Below are 25,254 nucleotides of genomic sequence, written 5' to 3'. Positions count from 1 at the left end.
CATTCATTGCATTACTCAGCAGAAAATTATATATTCTCATCTGATTTCTTGCACAATATTTAGAACAATCATGCATTTCCTGATAAAGTTGTTCTTCGCTTTTAGTTTCGGTTTCACGGCGAATTTTTAGCATTTGCACAAGATTCCATTGTTCTTGATTCAGAACTTGACAGTCAGCATCACGAAAGAATCGTTCATTTGAAGTGAATCGTATAAATGATTGTGAATCACTCGCCTGTAGGAAACCCTTGAGTCTTTTGAGCCAGCAGAAAAAAAACATTTAGTCAACATGGAGCACATACATGGAAAATACATTAGAAAACACGTTTTTAAAGCAATTTATTCGAAAATGTAACAACATTAGCTGCGTTGAACACATAAATACAAACTTTACACTTCAATGGTAAGACATGAATGTACTGATATCCTAGTAATTTTTTATTCTTTGTTTAATATCTGTGAATGTCATATTTTATAAACCATATTGTGTAATTTTAAGACGTAAAATCTGGGTACCTCGTAATGGACAGATTTAATCTTATAATGTGCTCAGATTATTTGTATTAATTAAACAATAGATAAAAACAAGAAATGGGTTTTATAATACCGATTAGGCGTCCATACGGATCATTTAGTGAACCGATTCGGAAACGATCCGTTCGAACGAATCGACTCGTTGTCCCGTCAGAGCTCGGAGGCTCGTCGAGGGTGTTTTAGGGTGTGTGTGAGCGGGGGATGTGCGCTAACTTAAACTTCGGGATTGTTATGCAATAACAGTGTTTATATTAATGGGATTCGTTGTGACGATGTGCGATTTTTCTGATCAAATCATAATCATTCAGCAGCATTAGAAGTGCTTTGGCTGGAGAATGACGTTAACTTATTGTGACAGTAAAACTATATTTTGGCCACACCATTAATTTGTAATCATTAGAAGAATACCAAACTCGTGTAATGAGAGCACGTGTTAATATCAGGTCAGTTTGTGCTTTCAGAATCGGCGAATCTGCTGCGGTCGTCCATCACATCTGGAGCGAAGGACCTGAAGCAGGAAGCTGGTCACCGGAGAACACGGAAACCAGTTAAACCGTAACACCTACGTAAAGCCTCGCCTTGTTATTTCTCTTCCCCTTTTTTACTACGACGCGCAGTTGACAGGAGCGGCCATCGCGAGCGCTGCTTTTGTTTTGATGATCGTCGCGCGTCCGTGTTTTTCGCTCATGCGGCGAGTTTGCTTTACGCCCGTCGCTTCGGATCGCGTTAACGCAGGAGGGAACGCTCTGTAACCGCTCTGGGGTTTTGTTTTCGACTTGAACGCATTAAAATGTCCAATGTTCGCTTGTCTAACGGCAGCCCGACGCTGGAGCGGATGGAGGCGCGACCGTCAGACCAGCCGAAGCCGTCGGCGTGTCGGAACCTGTTCGGTCCGGTGGATCACGAAGAGCTAAAGAAGGGCTTCCAGCGGCAGCTGAAGGCGATGGAGGACGCGTCGTCCGACGCGTGGAACTTCGACTTCTCTACGCACACGCCGCGCACCGGCGGCAGATACCAGTGGGAAGCGCTGGATATTAGCTCGGTGCCCGGTTTCTACAGCAGGTCGGAGCGGGGCAAGGGCTCCGATCTTCACACTTGCTCCTCTGGGAATAATAACGTGGATGTTAACGGCAATCACGACTGTCGGGTAACGGAGCAGAGCGCGGAGACGCCCGAAAAAGACCGAGAGCAAAGGAAAAGAAGCTCCTGTCTCGGTATGTGCGGAATTATCTCATTAATCTCTCACGAATTTCAGATAACTGCAAATTATATGTGCGCCTGGACCTCAAAACCAATTATAAGGGTCCATTTTTTGTAATTGAGATTTATGCATCTTTTATACATTAATATATCATCTGAAAACGGAATAAATCAGCTTTCCATTGATGTATGGTTTGGATAATATTTGGCTGAGATGCAACTATTTGAAAATATTGAGAAAATATCTAAATATTGAGAAAATCACCTTTAAAGTTGTCCAAATGAAGTTCTTAGCAATGCATATTAAGGTTTGATATATTTATGCTTGGAAATGTACAAAATATAGTTAATATCCTAATGATTTTTGGCATAAAAGAAAAATGGATAATTTTAACCCATATAGTGGCTATTGCTACAAATAGCGACTTAAGACTGGTTTTGTGCTCAGCCTGTAAATATGAATTTTCATTTTGTAATATCTATCTGCATGCAATTGCATTTTGATTTAACCTCGTTAAGCCCAAAGTTTGATAGATGTAATAAATGTAGATGCATAAACTCTATGTACTTTACAAATAAAAAAAGCATTACAACATAGTTGCATCTGAATGCTCTAAACCATTCAGATTGATAGATAATGACATTTTCACGATTTGTTTCTTAAATGTCAGTTTTATTTGATTTTTAACCCATGTGGGATGTTTTGTTTGTGTCAGACTCGTCGTGTCAAAGCAAACGCTCGCACATCTGCGTGGATGAAGTGACCCGGACGCCCAGAAAGCCCAAAAAACCCAGAAAACACCCCAGCCCGACTGCCACATAAACCCCATGAGGTGAGCACAACTCGGTTTCTTTGTACACTTGAACTTGAACATACACAGAAGAAATGTAGAATAGCATGTTAAGTTCATTAGTGCTTTTCCTATGTTAAAATGTTCATCTGATGTAGATGTTAAACATGCATTTATTTGAAGTACACTGTAAACCTAAAAAATCATAGTTTATTGGAGTGCATTTGACAAGGAACTACTATAGGTTTTCTGTATTAAAATTTCACTGAATGCAATGCATTACTTCTGCTTATTTGTTGATTTCTTTCAACTTCACATTTTGTTTCAGTGTGTAATTGAAGAGCAGTCTTAGAGTCTGTGAAAGGGTTAATATGGTGGGTTTACTACGAGAGCTCGAGTTTCCTTCAGAGGGAAAAACATTTTACACGTCAGCAGTGTGCTCACTCATTTTCTGCTGTATTTACACCTGGACAGAACCGGCCTTCGTTTAATATACATGCATGTAAAAGCGTGTGGATTCGCTCAGTGCATTGAAATGCAACACCGCAGAATTGCATTTAAACTTGAAGGCGTTCTATTTAAATGTCTAAATCGATTGAGTCCACAAATCTGATGTAAGTGTTACCTCAGTTAGTCATGTGAGGAAACGTCCTGCCAAATCAATATGTCACCGGGCTGCTAGTCAATGAGCAAATAACAGCACATTTATAAAGTCATAACATTAGTAATGAAGAGTGTTTTGCTTTGGTGGGACTCGAAATGTTTCATGATCTCATTTTCCAGCGTGTTTTTATTTAATTTTTTTATTCATTCAGGTTTTTGCGGGTTCTGCTGCTCGTCTGGTTTGTGGTGTGCTGTGACTCACGTATTTATCTCTGTGTTCGAGTCAACAGGGTTTTATTGCCATGATTGTTCAACTTTACAATATTACACGTCAAAATATTTATAGTATGCATGGTGTAGAAAATAAACAATTTGAATAACGACACGAAAATATAAACAAGCGACCTGCAACTTTTTATTTCACAATTTGAGTTTTTCTTGCAATTCTGAGCTGATATCTACCAATTCAGACTTTCTTGCAATTGTGAGAAAAAAGTCAGAGTTGCAACATATAAAGTCTGAATTGTGAGATTAAAATAGCTTTATTTTTATTGTGTGTGTGTTGGAAAGGATTGCGAGATGCAAACAGAGAAAAAAAGTCAGAATTGTGTGCTGTTACCATTTTTTTTTTTTTTTTTTTATTGCGTGTCTGAAACGACAACAAAAATCAAATTTGCGAGATTTGTCAGAAGAATTAGCGAGAAAAAGTCAGAGTTGCAACATATAAAGTCTGAATTGTGAGATTAAAATAGCTTTATTATTTATTGAGTGTGTGTTGGAAAGAATTGCGAGATGTAAACAGAGAAAAAATCAGAATTGTGTGCTTAAAGTCACTATTACCATTTGGTTTTTTTTTTATTTATGTGTCGGAAACAACAAAAAACTGATTTGCGAGATTTGTCAGAAGGATTAGCGAGAAAAAGTCAGAATTGCAATAAACTCGGAATTCTGAGAAATACATTTTTAAATAAAAACTTGCAACTGCGAGAACAAAAGTCAGACTTGTGTGGTTAAAAATGAGCAATTACTTTTTTCGCAGTTACCTAGAAGTTATTTAGATGTTAAATTGCGAGATATAAACTCTTAAACTCACAATTTGTGTGATTTTAAAAAGTCGCAATAACCTTTATTTTTTTTATTTGTGTGTTGGGGGAAAAAAAATCACAATTGAGAAAATGAATTCAGAGGAAAAAAGTCAAACTTGTAATTTCAAAATATATATTTTCTTGTAATTCTGAGAGGAACATCAGAATTGCGAGAGTCTGAGATTCTGAGTTTGTGCCTTTTTTCCTCAGAATTGCTGAATTGTCTGAATTGTGAGAATAAATTCACAATTATCGTTTTATTCCATGGCTTTCATACAAAAAATAGTTAAATGGGAGTTATTGCTTTCATAATAGTTCAATACCAATGCTGTGAAATGTGTACTAAAGATGTTATTTTCATTAAAAGCGTGTTTCTGACTAATTCTCTTGTATTTCCTGACAGGGCTGAAGTTGACGTTGTGGGTTTGATGACCTCAGTGCTTGCAGAACGAAAGATCGGAGGAACGAGTGGAAAATAAAACATATCAACTCTAAGAGTGTGTTCAAGCACTGAAACAAACACTAAAGTTCTGGCACTCAAGAAAAAAAGCAGTGTATGTAGCAGTGTGCAATTAGGTTGAATTTCCTTTTTTGCTCATTTTTGTTTTTCATACTACCTGTGTATATAAATATATATTTGTTCCTTTTCATATGTAGCACATAATTAGTATTATGTTGGAAAAATTCTATCTTTTGCCTTTTTTTTGTGCTTTTTTTTTATTTTGGTGTGAGTTTGGTTTGTCTTGAAGAGCCACCGTTGCCGTGTGTAGATTATTTCCGAAATGCTGTTCATGTTTATTTCACGGTTTGAAGGCCTGTTTTTATATTGGCTGTAAAACTATATTTTTTTCTTCAGATGAGGTACACACAATAGCAGTTCTATGAATAGATCTGGTTGGATCTGAACATCTCGGCCTGTTTTGTTTTTGAAGGTGATGTAAAAGTTGAAACTCTGAGGTCAAACCTTGTAGCATCGACCAATATTACCAGTATCAGGCACTTCCGTGGAGGAGAAACATCTCTCACCCTCTTAAATTATTTCTCTTGATCATCTGTAATTTTCTACTGATAATATTTTTTCGTTTCACTTTTGTTCGACTCGATCACCCTTGATTTAGCCTTATTGTCTTGCGTAAGCGGGCGTTTCGCCCCACCAGCCGTATGCATCTAAAACACTTAGATTCTGTGGTGAAACCTGATGCAAAATTGTATTTATAAAGTAAATATTAATATTTGAACGATTTTCACTGCCTGTGTATTTGTGTAAACTTTGAAATGTACCTGTGTACATAACTTTGTAAAAACACTGAGAAATTAAAACTAACTTATTTATGTCAAGCTTTTTTGGGGGAAATTAAAAATGTTTTTTTTTTGGTCAAGGTTTGAGTCATTATTTTTGTAAATGCTTTTTTTTTTTTTTTGGTGGATTCTTTTTTCTGATTTTTAAAAAATATTATTTTAACAATTTGTAAGAGGTTGCAAACTGAGCCTGATTAAACAATTTGATAAGTGCTTTTTTGTCATGTGTGGTTATACAACGTGCTGCAATCAATTAAAAGATAATTAAATTATTTAACCTATATCTGTCTTATTTGAACATTATATATTGTCATTTCAGACCTTCAAATATGCAACCTGTGCAAGACATTAAAACATTCACAATTCCTGCAAAAAATGCACATTTAAAAGTTTTAAACCATCATTCAGCGATTTATTTATAGTCTCATTCAAAATCCTTAGGCAAAATATATTTTTAAAAATATGTATAATTTTTTTTAAACATATTTTCAAAAATCTATAAAAATAGACTAAAGAAATATATTGCTAAAATATATTAAAAATTAAAAGGCCAAACCGATATTTGCATCCAAATTTGAAGAAAACAAATGAGGGTAAAATATATTTTTAAATGCTTTTTAAAATATATATATTTTGTATATAAAAAAATTAAATACAAAATAATTTATAGATGTATATTTATTTTTAAATATATTTAAAAATTTGAGAAAGAAAATTTATGCTAAAAAAAATTTTAATCACTTTTTTTATGCTGCAAAAAAAGGGATTAGAAGGCCATAACCAATATTTGCATTCAAATTCTAGAAAGAAAAAAAAAAGAGGGCAAAACTTTTTTTTTTTTATATTTTCAAAAATCTACAAAAAATTGCTGGTACATATATATACAGGTATTTATGTTAATGTATTTTAAAATATATTTTTTTGCCCTTTATGTATTTTTTTCATATATTAAAATATATCTGGAAACAAAATTGTTAAAAGATTCATATAAAATATTGTGCAATTTTTGAGTGATTAAAAGGCTAAACTCACATTTGCATCAGTTGCACATGAAGTGGTTCCACCAAAAAAAAACTTTTCAAACAAACCAGGATTAAATGCACAAATGATTCCAACTCAAATGTTTTATTTGAACATGCAATAAATTGTCAATGCAAACCTTCAAAAATGCAACCTGTGCAAGAGAATTGAAACATTCACGATCCCTGCAATAAATGCACATTAAAGCAACAGTTAAGAAAACGTGTAATTTTTGGAGCTGTTAAAAATCCACTAAATGTTACTTGCCTTCCATAACACTACAGTAAAAATATATACTGCATATATTTTTAGTCATTCCAGTGACTAAAACAATCTTTGGCTTATGCAAGAAAACAATGTGAACACTGACTTCACATCCTTGCACTGTCCGACCTTTCTTGACCAGCTTTACCCGTCTCAATGAAGCACGCATGCCAACAGTTAGTCACAGCAGTGACTCAAACACAAACTGACAGTGGGTGTGGTGATCCGGCACAGGTGCTAGTTTGTCATCCCACTTGTGTTTGGTATTGCATTAACCTGCAAACGTCTCATTTTTGACTTCATCTGACTACAAATGCTTTATGCTTGCTGTCAAATAGAAAATACAGAAATGCAATTCATTTGATTTAAAGGAATATTACACCCAAAAGTTTGCTGAAAATATACTCATCCTCAGGCCACCCAAGATGTGGATGAGTTTGTTTCTTCATCAGATTTGGAGAAATGTAGCATTACATCACTTGCTCAGCAATGAATGCTTTGCAGTGAATGGGTGCCGTCAGAATGAGAGTCCAAACAGCTGATAAAAACATCACAATAATCCACACCACTCCAGTCCTTCAGTTAATATCTTGAGAAGAGAAACAAATTCATCATTCATTTTTAACTTTAAAGCATCATTTCTGGTCAAAATACGAGTCCATAATCCATAATAACACCTCGTCCAGTGAAAAAGCCCATCTCCTGAAATCAAAATCCACAGAGCTGTTTTGGTTTGTAAACGGTGCTTGGTCTGTGCAGATTTCTCTTCTGATTCAGACCAGACTACTTTTTCACTGGAGAAAGCAATATTATGGACTCATATTTTGGCCAGAAGCAATGGTTTGAAGTAAAAAATGGATTTGTTTCTTACAAACACACAGCTTTTCCCTTCTCCAGATGTTAACTGATGAACTGGAGCGGTGTGGATTACTTGTGATGTTTTTATCAGTTGTTTGGACTCTCATTCTGACGGCACCCATTCATTGCTGAGCAACTGATGTAATGCTACATTTCTCCAAATCTAATGAAGAAACAAATTTTCATTCGATCATTTCACATCAGATCTGAAATGACAGTCGCCAAATGTCAAATTTTATTTGCACTACAGAAGAGTCTGGATTGTCAGTTCATCGCCCTTCACTCGACTCTTGCTCATCCACGACGTCGTTCTGATTCTTGCCAGAAGGAGTGAGAATAAAGCCACAGTGATATTTTAATTGCTGGTTTGAATGTGTTTATTCACATGCTATCAGTCGATCTGCCCAAGAGCGTCTTAACCGCACAGATCAGGGACAAGCAACAAACACAGGTCTTTTCATGGAGTTTCCAATCCGATTACGGATGTTACGATTTGACCTTTATGAAATGCAATCAGGAACTGATGGGTTTAGAGCTTAGTGCCAAAACGGTGGGGTTGTCCCATCTGAGAAACACAAACCGCAGATTACAGCTGTTTTTCCTCACTGTCCTCCTGTAACAATCAAGCAAGTATTGTAAGGTGCTTCAAGTCTGCCATCTCAAACATTCCTTATTAAATATTTTCAGAAAGGCTATTAATCTTACAGCTCTACAGTCTAACAATTTTTTTTTTTTCTATTTCTATTTTTACGGGAGAAATATTTGAGATAATGTGACACTTAAATGCAACATAAACATTATTACATCTCATCAATGGAAGAGCAGCATTTAAGCAATACCATTTGGCAAAAAATGTTGTTTCTGGCAATAAAATATTTTAAATATAAGCTAAATATATGTTTTACACAGTGAAGTTCAATATATGTATATTCTGAATAACTAAAGCAGTTTTTTCTTATGTAGTTGTGCTCAATCAACTTTTCAATGTCAACGTCCAACTTGGCATGATTCTCATATATACAACATTTTATCTTGATATCTCAAAATTTGGACATTTTGTGTCATAATTATGAATTAACGAAGCTTTTTTGTCTTGTGTGCAACATCTAAGCAATCCCATTTGGAATTATATTTTATTTTTTGGGGCTAAAATATATGTTATAAACAGTGAACTTCAATGAAATATATTTAACTTCAACCTACATATACCAAATTATATTTCAAAATGTATTTAATGTGACATATGTGAATGCATTTTCTTGGATTGAAATACATGAAAAATTATATTAAAAAAAAATTGTATTTAAAAATATAGTGCTGTCAAACTATTAATCGCGATTAATCACATCCAAAATAAAACATTTTTGTTTACATAATATATGTGTGTGTACTGTATATATTTATTATAGATATATATAATATAACATATAATAATATAAATATATAAATGTATATACATGTAAATATTTTCAAAATATATATTGTATATGTGTGTATTTATATATACATAATATATGTTTGTGTACTTATTTTATTTATTATGTAAACAAAAACTTTTATTTTGGATGCGATTAATCGTTTGACAGCACTATATATATATACACACACACACACACACACACACACAAAAAATGGCCCAAACATATATCGGTAGAAAATATTTGTAAATATATTTAAGAATTTATTTATTTTTTTTGGTATATTTTGCAATGTATTTTAGAACATTTTGAAAAACATATTTTTTGCTATATGGGATAAAATATTTTTTGCAATTTCATTTTAAAGTTGATGTAAAAATGTTTTGGAGGGCAAAATATATTGTTAAATGCTTTTAAAAAATATATTTTTTCAAAAATATACAAAAAAGGCCAGAAATACATTCTTAGAAAATACATTTATGTATATATTATGAAATACATGTTTAGAAAATACAGTTTTTGTGTATTTTGACACCATATTTTTTGTGTACTTTGAAAACCTTTTTTTATTATTATTTTTTTTTTATAAAAAATAAAATAAAATTGCCATATGGGATAAAATGTGCAATTTTTAAAAGGCCAAGCTAATATTTATGTGAACTTGTTCTGCCAAAATGAATGCATATACCAGACCAATACACATGTCAAAACAACAAAAGCAAACAGGGATGAAATGCACATAATAAAAACAGGAAGACACCTGCGTGGGCGCTTTGAGGTCTCGTGAGGCGCAGGTGTGTGACCTCAGCCGTCTTTCGAGAGGTTAAAACGCTGTTCTGTTGTGTCTGGGACTCTCACTTGGACAAAAACACAGAGAAGGGACGTAACGTTAGTCATGTAGGCTTTGACTGTCCTGACCTCGTCCAATCGGCTGCGGGGAAAGTCAACACAGCAGAGCAGAAAAACACTCCAGCCTCGTTCAATGGGCTTTAATGGGCAAAACGTACATTTCCTCTTCATTGTTCCATGGACGGGACTCGAACCGCAGGGAGTCCATTGAGTCACAGGCCAAACGGGGAGGAAGCGGTCAGAAAGAGAAAATAAAACGTCTGTGCTTCTCCATTCATTTCAGTTTCAGTGGTTTTGGAGTCAATCATTATGAAATGTGAAGCGTGTGACATTAAACAACTAAACGATCTTTAAAGGTTGATGGGGAATTAGCACACAATGACACATTATTGACTGTCTTTGGAATATTAAAGTAAACACTACTATTATGTATAACTACCATATAACTAGTATAGTTTTTTATTAGAAAATAAAGATTTATTTTAAGAAAATATATGAACAGTAATATATGATATTACAAATAAATGTAATTGAAATAGTAACACATTACATTACTATACATTAATATAGATTAATATACATTAGTCATTTAACTAATATTTAACAGTCAGTATCAATGAAGATCTCATCTTTATGCAAAATGACTCTGGAATAAATAATTCATTAGTAAATCAAGCATAATTGCAGCTCTGATCTCGTTTGGTTCCATCTTTGTTGACTTAACAACTCTTAACTATGGAGGTCCATTTCAGCCACATAACAAACACAAAAAAGTCCATCATAATTATGAGATAAACAACATGATTATGACATGAAAAATAAATTATTACAAAAAAAATCTACTTTTGATGCCACAATTATGATGTCATTCATACATCAAAATTCTAAATATGTGTTATAATCATGACTTTGTCAAAAATTTCTCTAAGTCCAGCTTGATTTGACATAATTTCTATTTTTTTTCATATTAATGATTTACTATCTCAAAATGTTTTTTTCTAATGTTGTTGTGCTTCAAAAAAATTCTAAATTTTTATATCAATTATGAAATATATCAAATGTTTTGCTACAATTAAGCCTATTTATTTACATAATTATGACTTTGTCTCACAAGTTTCTCTCAAGTCCACTTTTCTCTGAATTATGACATACATTTTATCTCATGATAATGGCATTCTATATCAAATTATCAATATTTTATGTCATAGTTATGCATTACCAAAGCATTTTTTCCTAATATGGTTGTGCTCAACAGAAGTTCAACTTTTGATATTTATTATTATTATAATTATTATTATATAAAAGTTAAAATGTTTGTTATAATTATCACTTTTCATGCCATAATGGCTTTATCTCATAAGTTTCTCTCCAAAGTCCAATCTCATAATCATGACTTACTACATTTTATTTTATAATAATGACTTACCATCTCAAAATGTTTGACATTTTATTTCAGTCATTTTTTTCTTAAGTGGTTATGCATAAAAAAATATCAGGTTTTGATATGTCCTAATTAAAAAGAAAAGTCCACATTTTTGTTATAAATTGTGACTTTTTATGTCATAATTATGACTTTATCTCATAAGTTTTCTCTCTGAAGTCCAACTTGTGTCATAATTTCTACATTTTATCTCATAACAATGACTTACTATATCAACATTTTGCCATTTTATGCTATAGCTATGAATTACTAAAGTATTTTTGTTTTACATGTGTGGCAGAAATGTGCTTCCATATTTAACCTCAATGACAGCTTCACTTGAACCTAAACAGGTCTGTATATCTATTGTTCAACTTCCCTAAAATTACCTGCTAGTATGTTATAAATGTGACTGTTTGGTAAACATGAGATAATTACAACTATTTAAGTTTATGATAATTTAACTGTACTTTCAAAACAGCTCACAAAGTTGGATAAAAGGAAAAAAATAACTATGTAGATGCAGTAATTTGACTATTTGTTTAAAATATTTTCTCTTTGGCCTTCCCCCAATAAAAGAACATCATTTAAACATTTACATGACCTTATAAGACGCATTTAAACTCTCAGTGTTTGTACCTAATAAGAGCATCTTTCAATGGTATTTTACAGCATTTCTGCTCAATGACCACAAAACCAGCCAAGAACTCTGAGAATAATACGTTTTTCCTTTAATTCATGTGAGTGAACGAGCTTTCAGGTCCATCCACACAAACTACAGGAAATACTCAGGTATATTATCTGATTTCCTATTAAAGCCCTCTGCGTTTCACTTGTTTAAGGACAGGGAACACCAAACCTTAACCTACTCTCAGTTCATTCCACCAATGAAAATAGCTTTCATAGTTTATATACGTTCTATATGTAGCATTCAGACTACAACAAATACAGTCTAATCAAACCTTTGGAGATTTAAAGACAAAAACATATCATAAACGAAATTTCCAGACTAAAAATGCTTCATATTCATACAAACCACAGGTCTCGTATCCTTTCCTGTAAACAAGGGCTTGTGCAGTTCATTGAAATCTCTGAGCTTCCCCGTTTGGTTTCCTCCCATGACCGCAATGCACGTCATTAGATGAAATTCTCAATAAATGACTTGCGTGTGACCTCAGACGGCTGGCGAACCATAGAGACGGGCAGTCGTGAAGAGGATTCAGGCCTCTGCTGAAACACGTCGATTTCGGTTACAGAAGTGACGTATGTCCTGTCACACATGCCGCACTCGAGTCACTTTGAGGAAGTAACGCAGTGAAGACTGATGGGTGGCAGTTTGGTGTGAAATACGGCCACATCGATGAGGTACCTCGGCCCTACAGGTGGCGCTCGTGAGGACGGGACATGCACAAGTAAAGGCCACAAGATGGCAAGTCCACATCAAAAGCACTATTACAGCACCAGACATGTACTGTAATGGCATAAAGAAAATCATTCATTAAAAAGACAAGTGGAATAATATAATCCCAGTATGCACGACAACAAGCTCAAAAAATGCATCCAAGATGACTGTTTTTGCATTGAAAAATACATTTGTGTGTCATGTATTTTAATGCTCAACAGCATGTTGCAATACGTTTACATTAAACTCCATTGAAATTAATAACGAGTCAAGCCTCCATTGCACTTTGCTCTACATAGGCAACAACTTCGTGCCATAGGAAGTCACTTAGAAGACAGTACACTAAGTGAATATATATTAGCATACTGATTCAGGGGCCATTCACAGACAGAATGTGCTTTTCTGCTGAACAAAAACAGGAGACAGGAGTTCATCATAAGTGGAAATTTGTTTAAAAGGAGCACCACGCATTTATAATAAACAATGGGAAAGCATTGCAGGACAGAACACAATTTTGCGATTAATAACAAAAGACCAGTGTTTTTATCCTTAACTAAAACCACGAAAAACATTTTCATTACTTAAACATTTAAAATTGTATATATATATATATATATATACACACACAGTATAGATGATAGATGGATGGATGGATGGATGGATGGATGGATGGATGGATGGATGGATGGATGGATGGATGGATGGATGGATGGATGGATGGATGGATAGATAGATAGATAGATAGATAGATAGATAACTTATTTCAGCTATATAGTTGCCCATTTTAATTTAGTTTAATTTAGTTAGTGAAGAAAGTTGGTTAATAACAACAAATCTAATACAAAATATTAAAGGTAGGGTAGGTGATTTTGGAGAGGTTCGCAACAGCAAGCTAGCTTTGAAAGCATACAATCCTTCATTATCGCTCGTTCTGCAATAGCGTAATGAACGCGCTGATGACATATAATGTGTGCACGAACAGGGTGCGCAGAGTTATGCAAATTTTAAAAATGCAAGGTCTAGAGACACGTTTTAAAAACACTGAGCTACTTTTAACTTGAGCGTCATGTTTTTTAAAATGCTGAAATGCAGGATGCAAACTCAACGGTCATCCATCTAGCATGTTTATGCAGAAAAAAAAAAGGAAATGGAAAAGCGCAAGATGCAAGTTTTTAAAAAAATATTCCACTGCCCTGCAAGGCCTAGAGACATGTTTTTAAAAAGTGTAACCACTTTTTGCTTGATAAGGTGTTTTAAAACATGTCGCTCATGCATGAGATGCTGAAAAAGATGTGAGAGAAGGGTAAGACGACCAACTCTAATGAACAATTCGTACGTATTTTACGAGGTGGCTAATTTGTGCGAAATCGTACGACTTCACTCGTTCGATTTTGTACGATTTGTCTAAACCCCAGTGACGGGTAGATTTAGGGCGGGGATTAGGGGTAGGTCATTTGTACAAATTCATATGAACTGGGGAACTCGCAAAAAATACGTACGATTTAGCAAAACGCTTTCAAAGAGTGAGGTCATACGAATTCGTATGAATTAGCCATCTCGTAAAATATGCACGAATTGCCGTGAGATCAGGTTGGTAAGACAGAACATGTTTTTGCATTTAAAAACGTGAGATACATGTCAGCAGAAAAACAAAACAAAAAACAGTCTAGACACGTTATTTTAAAAGCTGAACTATTTTTCAGCTGGACACTGCATTCTAAAAATATGGTGCGAGACCCTGCAAAAGAAGCAAAACACAAGTGCAAAAACTATAGAAAAACAGTGCCACATAGAACACGGTTTTTTTTGCATTTAAAACACGAGGCAGTGGATAAAACACTTTTAAAAACTGAACTAGCCTACTTTTAACTTGTGCATCCACTTTTTATTATCCAGTGTCATGCGTGAAACGCTGCAAAAGATGCAAGCTCAATAAAGACGTCTGTCTCTAGTGCATGTTTAGGAAACAGAGTAAACAGATCCTTAGAAGACAGTTGCCTATGTAGTAAGTAGAAAATATGGCAGCTTACTATATTTTGGAACAGAGAATATCTGTCACCGGCTGCATACAAACAATATTTGAATATTAAACATATACACATATTTCCATTTAAGGCTTTTAGTGGCTAAAACATACATATCAACTAAAACAGAATCGAGCGCTAAGTAATCACACCATATCTCATATCTACAGATAGCAGCGGCACAGGGCCACAGATGTCGCAGCCTTCATTAGACGAGCACCTGCAGCCAGTCAAAGGCTTTTATCAGCTCGCGTTCCTGAAGCGTGCAGGCCCAGACCTGGAGCCCGAGCTCGGCTCTGAACGGCCTTCATTATCCGTCCTGTGCTAATCTGCTCAGCTATGCGTGAGGGCTGCTGATACCTCAAAACCTCATTATGCCCAGATGACATGTTAATGAAGACTTTTCATTGGACATTCCAAAGAAAATATTAATGTCACTCAGATGAGTTTGGTTCAGACAGTGCGTATAATATCTAGAGTGACTGACATTTTATAAAACTTCTGAAGCATTTTCTCAAAAACAAATAAATAAATGTTTACACATGGACACATATTTAATTAAGATTAATATAAGTAGCCTATTATATGATATGTATAATATGACTATCTAGTGTTAACTACACATAATGCTATATTCTATAGGCCTAAATTTTTTATAAATTTATTGGATGCTTTTCACAGACTGTGATGATATTTCCAGCCAATAATTAATTATAAATAAAAAAATAAAAATAATTATAATTGTAAAAAATCATAAATTCTTTTAAAGAAGTAAATATTTATATAATTTCTAATTACATATTTATTATTAAACAATAGTTATTCGCCGATTAAACTATTTACTATTAAACAATATTTATCATATATATATATATATATATAATATTTTACTATATTTTTTATATATACTACATATTTTACTATTACCATTTTTAATAATATAGTTTTAATTGGCTATTTTTAAATGTTTATATGTAATATATATTTTTAATTTGTATGATAAATACATCATTAAATATTTTTCTAACACACACATAGCAACTTTTTTTTTTACATATAAACATAAATAAAATGAGTAATTATATATTATGATGTGAATACTTCTAATCTAAAATTATTATCATTATTATTATTTAATAGAATTATGAATATTATTTATTAAATTATATATTATTATTTTATATTTCTATTATATTGCTGAATATATATTGTAAAAATATTTATATAAATAAATGTATCATACAATAAATAAAATATATAAATTTCAACAAATAAATTAATATTTATATAACACATAAACCATATAAGATTTATTTATTGTTTTCACTACTTTCCAAAGTAGTAAAAATAGCAATGGAGACCAACCAGTTGTTGATTCCAATCCCTAATGTAGCCAATCTTACTTTTTAGCAGCTCTGATCTGTGATGTTTAGGACTTAGGCTATATCATGTCCTTCAGAAGCTGATGATTGGCCTTCTCTTCGAGATTTAAAGGGCTTTAACAGCAGCAGCTGGACATGCACATGCACACTCTGGTGTGTGTGTGTGTGTGTGTGTGCGCATCCCCGAGCCCAGACGTTTGCCCAATAACAACATAATATGCTTCAATCCACATTCCCGCAGCTGGTAGAGCTACAGCAGATCTGGCATGAGGACAGACACGGTCTGCAGACAGTCGCTTTGGCTGGTCGTCACTGCTACAATATTTTAGGCCATTCTTACTAATGCAGAAAATACGCAATTTTTTTTATATAGCCAATAGTGTGTCAAGAAAACTTCAGAGAAATTGAGTGCAAACTGAAATGTAAATGGAAGTTGTAGTTATATATAATAAAATCCAAAAAAAGACCCTGAACTTGACCCTGATCTTCATGCCAATCATCAGTCACATGACTTTTTTGACACACATATAGGAATTTATAAATGTGCTTTCCACGTTTAGTCTAGTCTAGTCTATTTATATAGCACATTTAAAAACAACAGACTTTCAGCTTATTTATATTCTTGCAAAACTAAATTAGTTAATGAACACTACTCCACCTAAAATGAGGATGTATATATTTTATAAGCATTGGGGAAAATTGATTTGCATCTTGGTGTTTCTGTCCAGAATATTTTAAATGCAATAGGCCTACCCCAAAATTCACAAAAAAATTACGTGGATGGAAGCCTGGTCAGTTAAAAAAACAAAACAAAAAAACTGAAGAAAGCAAAATAAAACACTGAGGTATGTTTTTCTCAATCAAAAATCTATTGTATATTTTTGCTCTTTCCTCCTTATATATACACACACATTTACATTTTATATTTATATACAATTTGTATAAAATTGTATCATTTATATATTAAATATATAATTTTTCTTTTTAATATAGAGATGTATAAAATTGCATACTTTATTTTATATACACCTTTTTTACTTTTTAAAATTAATATATAATTTCTTTTTTAATTTTCTGAATAAATAAGAATAAATCAGGCTATGAGTTTAGTCATTTAAAATTGGCACTTTATCTTTTAAGAAAGAGGGTCAGCAACTCTGAAACTTTGTCTTATTGTGTTTTACCTCTTGTGTTTGTTTGCCTCTTTATGATGAATCTGTTGTATTTCTCATTTATAAGTCGCTTTAGATGAATATATATAAATGTAAACTCTGGTCTGATGGACTGGTCACCGTTGCCTCTCCGTTAAACACAACAGCCGCCGATGCAACTGTTTGCTTCTCGCTGCTATTTCTAGAAGCCACGAGGCGCAGCTGCCCACGTCCCCCGCCGCACACCTGTTCATACCAATATCTGCTTTCATAGGGCACCACTGCTCCTCACGGGGCCCTGGGGCCACAGGTGGCCCCCCAGTAATGGGCACACGGCTCAGGCCTGTCATCAGGTCAAACAGGCCCCGTTATGGAGGAGGTGGGTTTTTGGCAAACTTCTGTTTTAACAATCAACCGACAGGAGTGGAAAACCTGATTATTTTCGTTCACTAAAACAAAAGATAAAATATATAATAAAATAAAAAATAAAAAAAGTTTTTTTTATAGTATAAAAATACAAAAATCATAGAATATTATTAATAATAACGTTAACTAAAAAAAATTAAAAAATCTTAAAATAATTTTATTTCAGCTATAGTTTCAAGCCATCATTTATCATTTCATTTTAGTTTAACTTGAAGTACTAAAATAACTAAAACCGAAATTAATAGCTATTTTTCCCAAACTATAACATGACGAATGCTACGCATCTAAGAATGTTTAGACCATGTTTATTATTAATACTCTGTTCACAAATAGATTTTAATAACGTACTAAACATTAATTATTAGTTTCTCAGATATAAAATGTCTTGTTTTTACTATAGTACAAAGCATGCATGAGTTTATGGCTACAAAACCTATATATATATATATATATATACACAGATGCTCCTAATAGTAACATTACACCAAATGCTTGCAGGAATGCAATGATCACAGTTTATTCTTAGACCTTTGAACGAGAAAGAAGGAAATATGAGCATGTTTTTAGCCTTGAAAGATGTTAAGCAGGCAGAACAGTGAATCAATCATCAGCCGGGTCCATGTGCTCTGGAGCGGTGAACTTCGCCGTTTGCATCCCTAATGCTTTTCCAATAGCGGACGATTGAGCTCTGACATCAAACGGTCTTCTCAAAGCATACAGACTCTCAGATGAAAGACCGACAGTGTCTCTCTTGTACACAGCTGGGCCTGTAGACGACTCCACTTCTCTTTCAAGGTCCCGTCAGCGAGCGAAAACAGCGAGACAAAAGCAAACGTACAGATCTTCACGGCCCGTAACCAGACGGTATATTTTGGCCTTCGAATGAGTAGGTGCGGAGAAATGAAGAGAAGTAAGCCAATGGAAACATGTCATTTTCACTTTCTCCACCAACTTTGAGTCTCCAGACTTTAATCGGTAACACATGACATGTGACAGGTACTCTCGCGTGATGCCAGAATGCAACATGATACAGAATTCAATTTTATTTACACCACGAATGATTACAACAGATCACAGTTCATCATTCCAGCAGAATATGAATCCAAACTATCAGCACTGCAAGGACAGACATATAAGGCATTGCTACAATATTTACACGGCTTATTCTTTATAAAACTGTACAGTCGTGTCAGCAGCAGGCGTATAACTCATTTTATCAGATACAGTGCTTGTCTTTGAGCTTCCAAGACAAAAATACAAGCTTATCTAGCCATAAAATTCCATTTTCAGCTCTTGCTGTGTAGAACAATTAAGGGTAAGTGTTAAAATATATTTTAATAATTAAATAGACACCCATTACCGCATATTATGTATTATACAATTTTTATTGTTTGGAAGAATTTTTATTATGTATAAATGCTTACATGTAATATTTATAGCATTAATTTTACATTTACATTTTAAAAATGTTTTATATAATATATAAATATTATGTTAATTACACTACCGTTAAAAAAACTGGGTCAGTAAGATTTTTTTTTTTTCAAGAAATGAATACTTGTATTCATTTTTAATGTTACAAAAGATGCATATTTCAAATAAATGCTGTTAGTTTAAATAGAATCCTAACCACAAAATATAACCTGATTTCCGCTATTAACTGTTTTCAACATTGATAATAATCAGAAATGTTTCCTGAGCAGCAAAATAGGCATATTAGGATGATTACTGAAGGATCATGTGCAGTGTTGGGGAAGTTACTCAAAAAAAAGTAATCCACTACAAATGACTAATTACTTCTTTAAAATTGTAATTTGATTACATTACTGATTACTGCATTTAAAAAGTAATCAGATTACTAATTACTTTAAATTACTTTTCAAATGATCAAACCTACAAAGTGAAACTCATAGTACTTTCATTAATTTAATATTGACTAAAAAATTGCATAAGTATTATTTGTATACACTTGCAATATCAACAAAACTTTTTTTGGGGGGTTTTGTAAAATAAAGAAAACAAATAGTATGAGCTTTCTACATTGTCGGTCTCCACGAATCTCATCCTGAAACGAGTCACTAAAATGAACAAAAACTCAGCGAATACTTGACACAGACATGAGAAATATATGTAAAGAAAGCTTGAAGTGTCTACTTTTAAACGAAGTCAGTCATGTCGAAAAAATAAATTTTCTCTGATAAAATAATCCGTATGAAACCAATGCGAGGTACAGTCTTTCCTCTGTAATGTGATCACACCCACGCACATAGCATGCTATACAATAATCATCCGCGTGAAACCAGGCTTGAGACGCACAAACCATGTCCATGTCAGCTCTGTAAACAATGAAAGATTCAAGTTCATCTCGGCTACTTTTTGTTTTTGGAAGACGATGCGCTGTGAGGAATAGACCTTGAATTTACCTGACATAAACTTGTACACATTCACTTGTTGAATTTTTCCCAAACTATAATGCCAGACTAAAATATGTGAAATCGACTGCAACATTTTGAAATATGCATCTTTCATTGCATCTAAATGTTGTAGGAGCTCGCATTCTCCGGTGATTTATTAAAGGGCATACTGAAGCGCAAAACATGATTTTTACTTAATTTTTTTAACACTACATTTGTAACTTAAGTAACGTAATTTTAATGACATTAGTAACTGTAATCAAATTACATACATTTAAAATGTAAGGCATTACATTATTGCATTACCCAATACCCAACTCTTATCATGTGACACTGAAGACTGGAGTAATGATGCAGAAAATTCGGCTTTGCATCACATGAATAAATTTCATTTGAAAATATATTCAAACAGTTCTTTTAAATTATAACAATATTAGATTTTTTTTTTTACAGTATTTTCGATTGAATAAATGCAGCCTTGCTGAGCATAAAAGACTTTCAAAACATTTTAAAAATCAAGCTTTTGAATTGTTTATCAACTATATATTGAGCATTTCCATATTTTGTCATCGGCATTTCATAAAAGCAATAAGCCACTTGAAGCTGCAGTGATTTTACCATGGTTTTAGGAGTAAAAACACCCCTTACTGTACATCACTGTAACATACTCTGTGGCTTTTTGCTTTACAAAAAAAATAACCTCTGTGTTAATTCAGCACTAGGCAAACAGCCAACAGACGAACATGTTTGGTGAAAAGATCCAGGATGAACAGATTCATGCCAAATCCTTCTTCAAAATCCTTCCTTTTTCCATAAACTCACCTCGCCTTTCGATGCTGAATTATCTCCAATGAGAAAAATAATCAGAGATTCGCTCAAACGAACGGAGGGAAAAAACGCGATTGGAGTCCTGACAGATCGGCTGTTGGGAATCTTGGCTCTCGTCTAAACGTCAACAGCCGTGAATGGCCTCCTTTCTCAGCGCGCTATTAAACTTCATTAGAATCTATCATGGGTGTTTTGCTATTTTGATAAGCCCTACCACAGCCATACATCAACAGCGTTCATTCCCCGAGCACATTCTCACCGTGTTCATGTTCCTGCGGGCTCTAGATTGTGTTGTGGTTGGAAATGTGATTTATGATTTCAACTTTTGTTTTGGGTTTGCAAAAACCGGGTCCCACAGACTCGAAACACCACAATTTGAGTCCCTCGGTGACCATAAAAACCAATCGAATGACTAGAGAAGGACAGTTTAGGAGATTCTGAGGGACATCCGGGTCTTCTTCTTCGCCTGTTCACTTTCTAGACAGAAACGGGAAACGTAAGTTCTTCCTCTCGGACCGCGTTTCCCACAATGCATAGCGTGAGTTCTGGTGGCGAGCGGGTCACTGGCTCTCATCCATGCTGACGCCCAGCCGCTTCATGACGGTGACGCGAGAGCTGTACTGGCTGGGTTTCTGCAGCAGCTCAGGTTTGGGCTGGAAATGCTCCGTCAGGATCTTCAGGACGTTCTCCAACTTCACGTCCATCTGAAGCACCTACAAACAAAGAGACATTGATCTGAAGCTGTTTTGCTGGATTTTGGGTGGTGCGCTGTAGTGGGCTACTGACTAAAAAAGCTGTGCGTGGGGTTAATCCAAGAACAATCAACATTGTGCTCCAGTAATGCACTTAACCTCAGATTGTTTAACCCTTACAGTAAGAAAATCAGGCTAAAGTCCACTCAGAGATGTTAAGATTATTTCTAACAAAATGTTATTGTTTACACTAAAGGCACGTATTACTGCATGCAAAAGCATTAGAAAGACCGTTTGAAGTAAATTAAATTAATCTTATGGTCATAATTCTATGTATATTATAATAAAAAAAATATGTTCATAATAAATTATTTATTCAATTAATTTTGACATTTGGCTATTGGACAAATATGACATTTGTTATTACTTTTTCATTATTGTAATATTTTTTTATTTCAATTAGTATGCAACAATTACTACTTTGATGTATACAAGTTATAATATATATTTTTGCATTAAATAAATAAATAAATTAATAATATTTTCATTTTTCATTTGAATTTTACTTCAATTTTAATCATTTTGTTGTTGTTTTTTGTAACTGTAGTCATTTAAAAAAAATTTATATATAATGTTTATTTAGTTTTTATTAATTTTTATTTCAGTTTTAGTACATCAAGTTAAACTAAATGAAAATGTAAAATGCTGTTCTGGTAACTTGCTGGAATAAAATAAGTTACATTTTTTATATTTGATTTTACATCAGTTAAAGTTTATTTTATTTCAAGGAAGGAAATCTCAATTTTACATTTTTTATTAAGTTTAGTCTTAAATAGTTTTAGTTAACTATAATATCCCTGCATTACAATGCAAACATTTTTAATGGTCTTAATGCAAAATAATTTCTTATGAGATTCATTGTATTTGTTTATTCATTCATTCATACATACATTCATTCTTATATTAGATATTTCATTAGCCTATACTTTCATTTTAATACATGTTTATACTTTTCATATTAATAATTTTTTCATTTTCATTTTTAAGATTTACTTTGACTTTTACAGTCATCTAACACTAACTGGACAGAGATCAATTGATTTAACACTTTAAGAGCAATTTCTCTTGAAGAGCACTTTCCTTTTAAGAGATATGACCCATTTTGGGGTGAAATATGACCTGGACATGCTTCATAAAATTCTCCCAGTCAGGATACTTTAAGTATATTTAAATAAATACTTGAAAATCCAAAATAAAATGCATTTTGCAAAAAGGTCAGAACATAGGTGACAAGAACAGCAAACATCAAACAATATGTGACATTAACACAAATTCTCAGAAACAACCCTTCATGCATATGTGTTTTTCTTTCAGAAAGGGTCATTCATTTCAGATAGCTACTTAAAATACCCAGTTTATGAGCCCTCGCTAGTCATCATTTAACCATCCAGCACACACACAAAACAAAAACAGGCCGTCAGAAACCTGAAACGCCAACACAAGCCACGAGAAGGTCTGCGCTCAACAGTGCGCCATTTCACTGTGAGCAGACATAAATATATTTTCATAAAGAGAAGGAGCATTCACTGCCTGTTAGAGGGGAAATATAAATCTGAACCATAAACATGTCATTGATAATCTACGGCATTATCTGCATTCCCAAGCGAGGCGCTGCGCTCAGATTAGGAATTCCTCTGGTCTGTGGAGCCGGAGCACGTTGACCCGCGGAGACTCCTGGAAAAACAACTCTGAAACAGCCACAGAAATTGTGCTTGGACTGCAAATTCACCTCGCAAACTTTAGTGTTTGATAAACTGCTCTGAGAACAGGCTGCGGGTTTGATGTTTTACGCCCAAATCACCACCAATGGAAGCAAGAATGAAGTGAAGTGACATAAAACAAAATTTATCTATAAAATTTCATTTATCTATGGTGACCCACACTCGGAATTCGTGCTCTGCATTTCACACACACACACACACACACACACACACACACACACACACACACACACACACACACACCCGGAGCGGTGGTGCTGCGGCGCCCGGGGAGCAGTTGGGGGTTCGGTGCCTTGCTCAAGGGCACCTCAGTCGTGGTATTGAGGGTGGAGAGAGCGCTGGACATTCACTCCCCCCACCTACAATCCCTGCCGGCCGGGGACTCGAACCCGCAACCTTTGGATTACGAGTCCGACTCTCTAACCATTAGGCTACGACTTCCTCCAAAGGCATGAAGGCAAAGGTACTTCAGTTTCTCCAGAAAACTGACATTTCAAGTGTAGTAAAATGTGTCATTTAACATAATTATTAAAGGAATAGTTCACCCAAAAAATGAGAATTTGCTGAAAATGTGCTCACCCTCAGGCCATCCAATATGTAGATGAGTTTATTTCTTCATCAGATTTGGAGAAATGTAGCATTACATCACTTGCTCACCAATGGATCCTCTGCAGTGAATGGGTGCCGTCAGAACGAGAGTCCAAACAGCTGATAAAAACACCACAATAATCCACACCACTCCAGTCCATCAGTTAATGTCTTTTAAAGCCAAAAGTTGTGTGTTTGCAAGAAACAAATCCATCAAGACATTTTAAACTTCAGACCATTGCTTCTGGCCAAAATATGAATCTGTAATCCATAATAACACTTCCTCCAGAGAAAAAGTCATCTTATCTGAATCAGGAGAAAAATATGTACAGATTTTCACTGTTTACCAGCCAAAACAGTACAAAACCGCTCTAAACAACTAGCAGTCAAACGTTTTTGAAGGGTTATATTTTTAATGTTTTTAAGAGAATTCTCTTCTGCTCACGAAGCCTGCATTTATTTGATCCAAAATACAGCAAAAATAGTAATATTGTGAAATATTTTTACCATTTAAAATAAAGGCTTTCTATTTGAATATATTTAAAAATTATTTATTCCTTTGATCAAAGCTGTATTTTCAGCATCATTACTCCAGTCTTCATCAAATCATTCTAATATACAGATTTACTGCTCAAGAAACATTTATTATTATTAATATTTAAAACAGTTGAGTACATATTTTTTCAGGATTCTTTGATGAATAGAAAGCATTTATCTGAAATAAAAAGCTTTTGTAACATTATACATTAAACCATTCAAAAGCTTGGAGTCAGTATAATTTTTAGAAATAAATTATAGAAATTAATACTTTTATTTAGCAAGGATGCTTTAAATTGTTCAAAAGTGATGAAGACATTTATAATGTTACAAAAGATTTCTATTTTAATGCTGTTCTTTCTATTTCTATACTTTCTATTCATCAAAGAAATCTGAAAAAATTCTACTCGGCTGTTTTCAACATTATAATAATAATAAAATGTTTTTTGAGCAGCAAATCAGAATATTAGAATGATTTCTGAAGGCTCATGTGACTGAAAGGATGCTAAAAAATTATGCTACATTTAAAACATATTCAAAAAGAAAACAGTTATTTTAAATAGTCAAAAATATTTCAGAATTTTACTGGGTTTGCTGTACTTTGGATCAAATAAATACAGGCTTGGTGAGCAGAAGAGATGTCTTTAAAAACATAAAAAATCTTACTGTTCAAACCTTTTGACTGGTA

The 25,254-nt window shown here is 33.8% G+C and overlaps 3 protein-coding genes across 3 annotated transcripts in view; 2 read left to right on the top strand and 1 right to left on the bottom strand.

Annotated features, from left to right (window-relative positions):
* The window catches only part of avpr1aa (arginine vasopressin receptor 1Aa), a 552,460-nt gene that overhangs the window by 518,753 nt on the left and 8,453 nt on the right, over positions 1-25,254 (top strand). The window lies entirely within an intron of this gene.
* cdkn1bb (cyclin dependent kinase inhibitor 1Bb) lies at positions 687-6,314 on the top strand. Its single transcript, XM_079411938.1, has 3 exons — positions 687-1,748; positions 2,451-2,567; positions 4,617-6,314. Exons 1-2 carry the CDS (start codon positions 1,325-1,327, stop codon positions 2,555-2,557), a joined length of 531 nt encoding a protein of 176 aa, XP_079268064.1. The 5' UTR covers positions 687-1,324; the 3' UTR covers positions 2,558-2,567; positions 4,617-6,314.
* The window catches only part of kcnq1.2 (potassium voltage-gated channel, KQT-like subfamily, member 1.2), a gene marked incomplete at its 5' end in the record, with an annotated part of 176,228 nt that continues 171,333 nt past the window's right edge, over positions 20,360-25,254 (bottom strand). Inside the window, one exon of the mRNA XM_079412507.1 lies at positions 20,360-21,681. Coding sequence (XP_079268633.1) covers positions 21,529-21,681 — 153 coding nt within the window. The 3' untranslated portion in view covers positions 20,360-21,528. The remainder of the gene's footprint in view (positions 21,682-25,254) is intronic.

Source organism: Barbus barbus (assembly GCF_936440315.1).
Source record: "Barbus barbus genome assembly, chromosome: 48".
Taxonomy (NCBI): Eukaryota; Metazoa; Chordata; class Actinopteri; order Cypriniformes; family Cyprinidae; genus Barbus; species Barbus barbus.
Note: the sequence above shows the minus strand (reverse complement) of the source record. Positions and strands in the feature narration are given on the sequence as shown.

Excerpts from the sequence above, each read along its gene's own strand:
- cdkn1bb (XM_079411938.1), top strand. The coding sequence starts at position 1,325 with ATGTCCAATGTTCGCTTGTCTAACGGCAGCCCGACGCTGGAGCGGATG. Across the intron at positions 1,749-2,450 it reads GAAAAGAAGCTCCTGTCTCG|ACTCGTCGTGTCAAAGCAAA; the intron begins GTATGTGCGGAA and ends TGTTTGTGTCAG.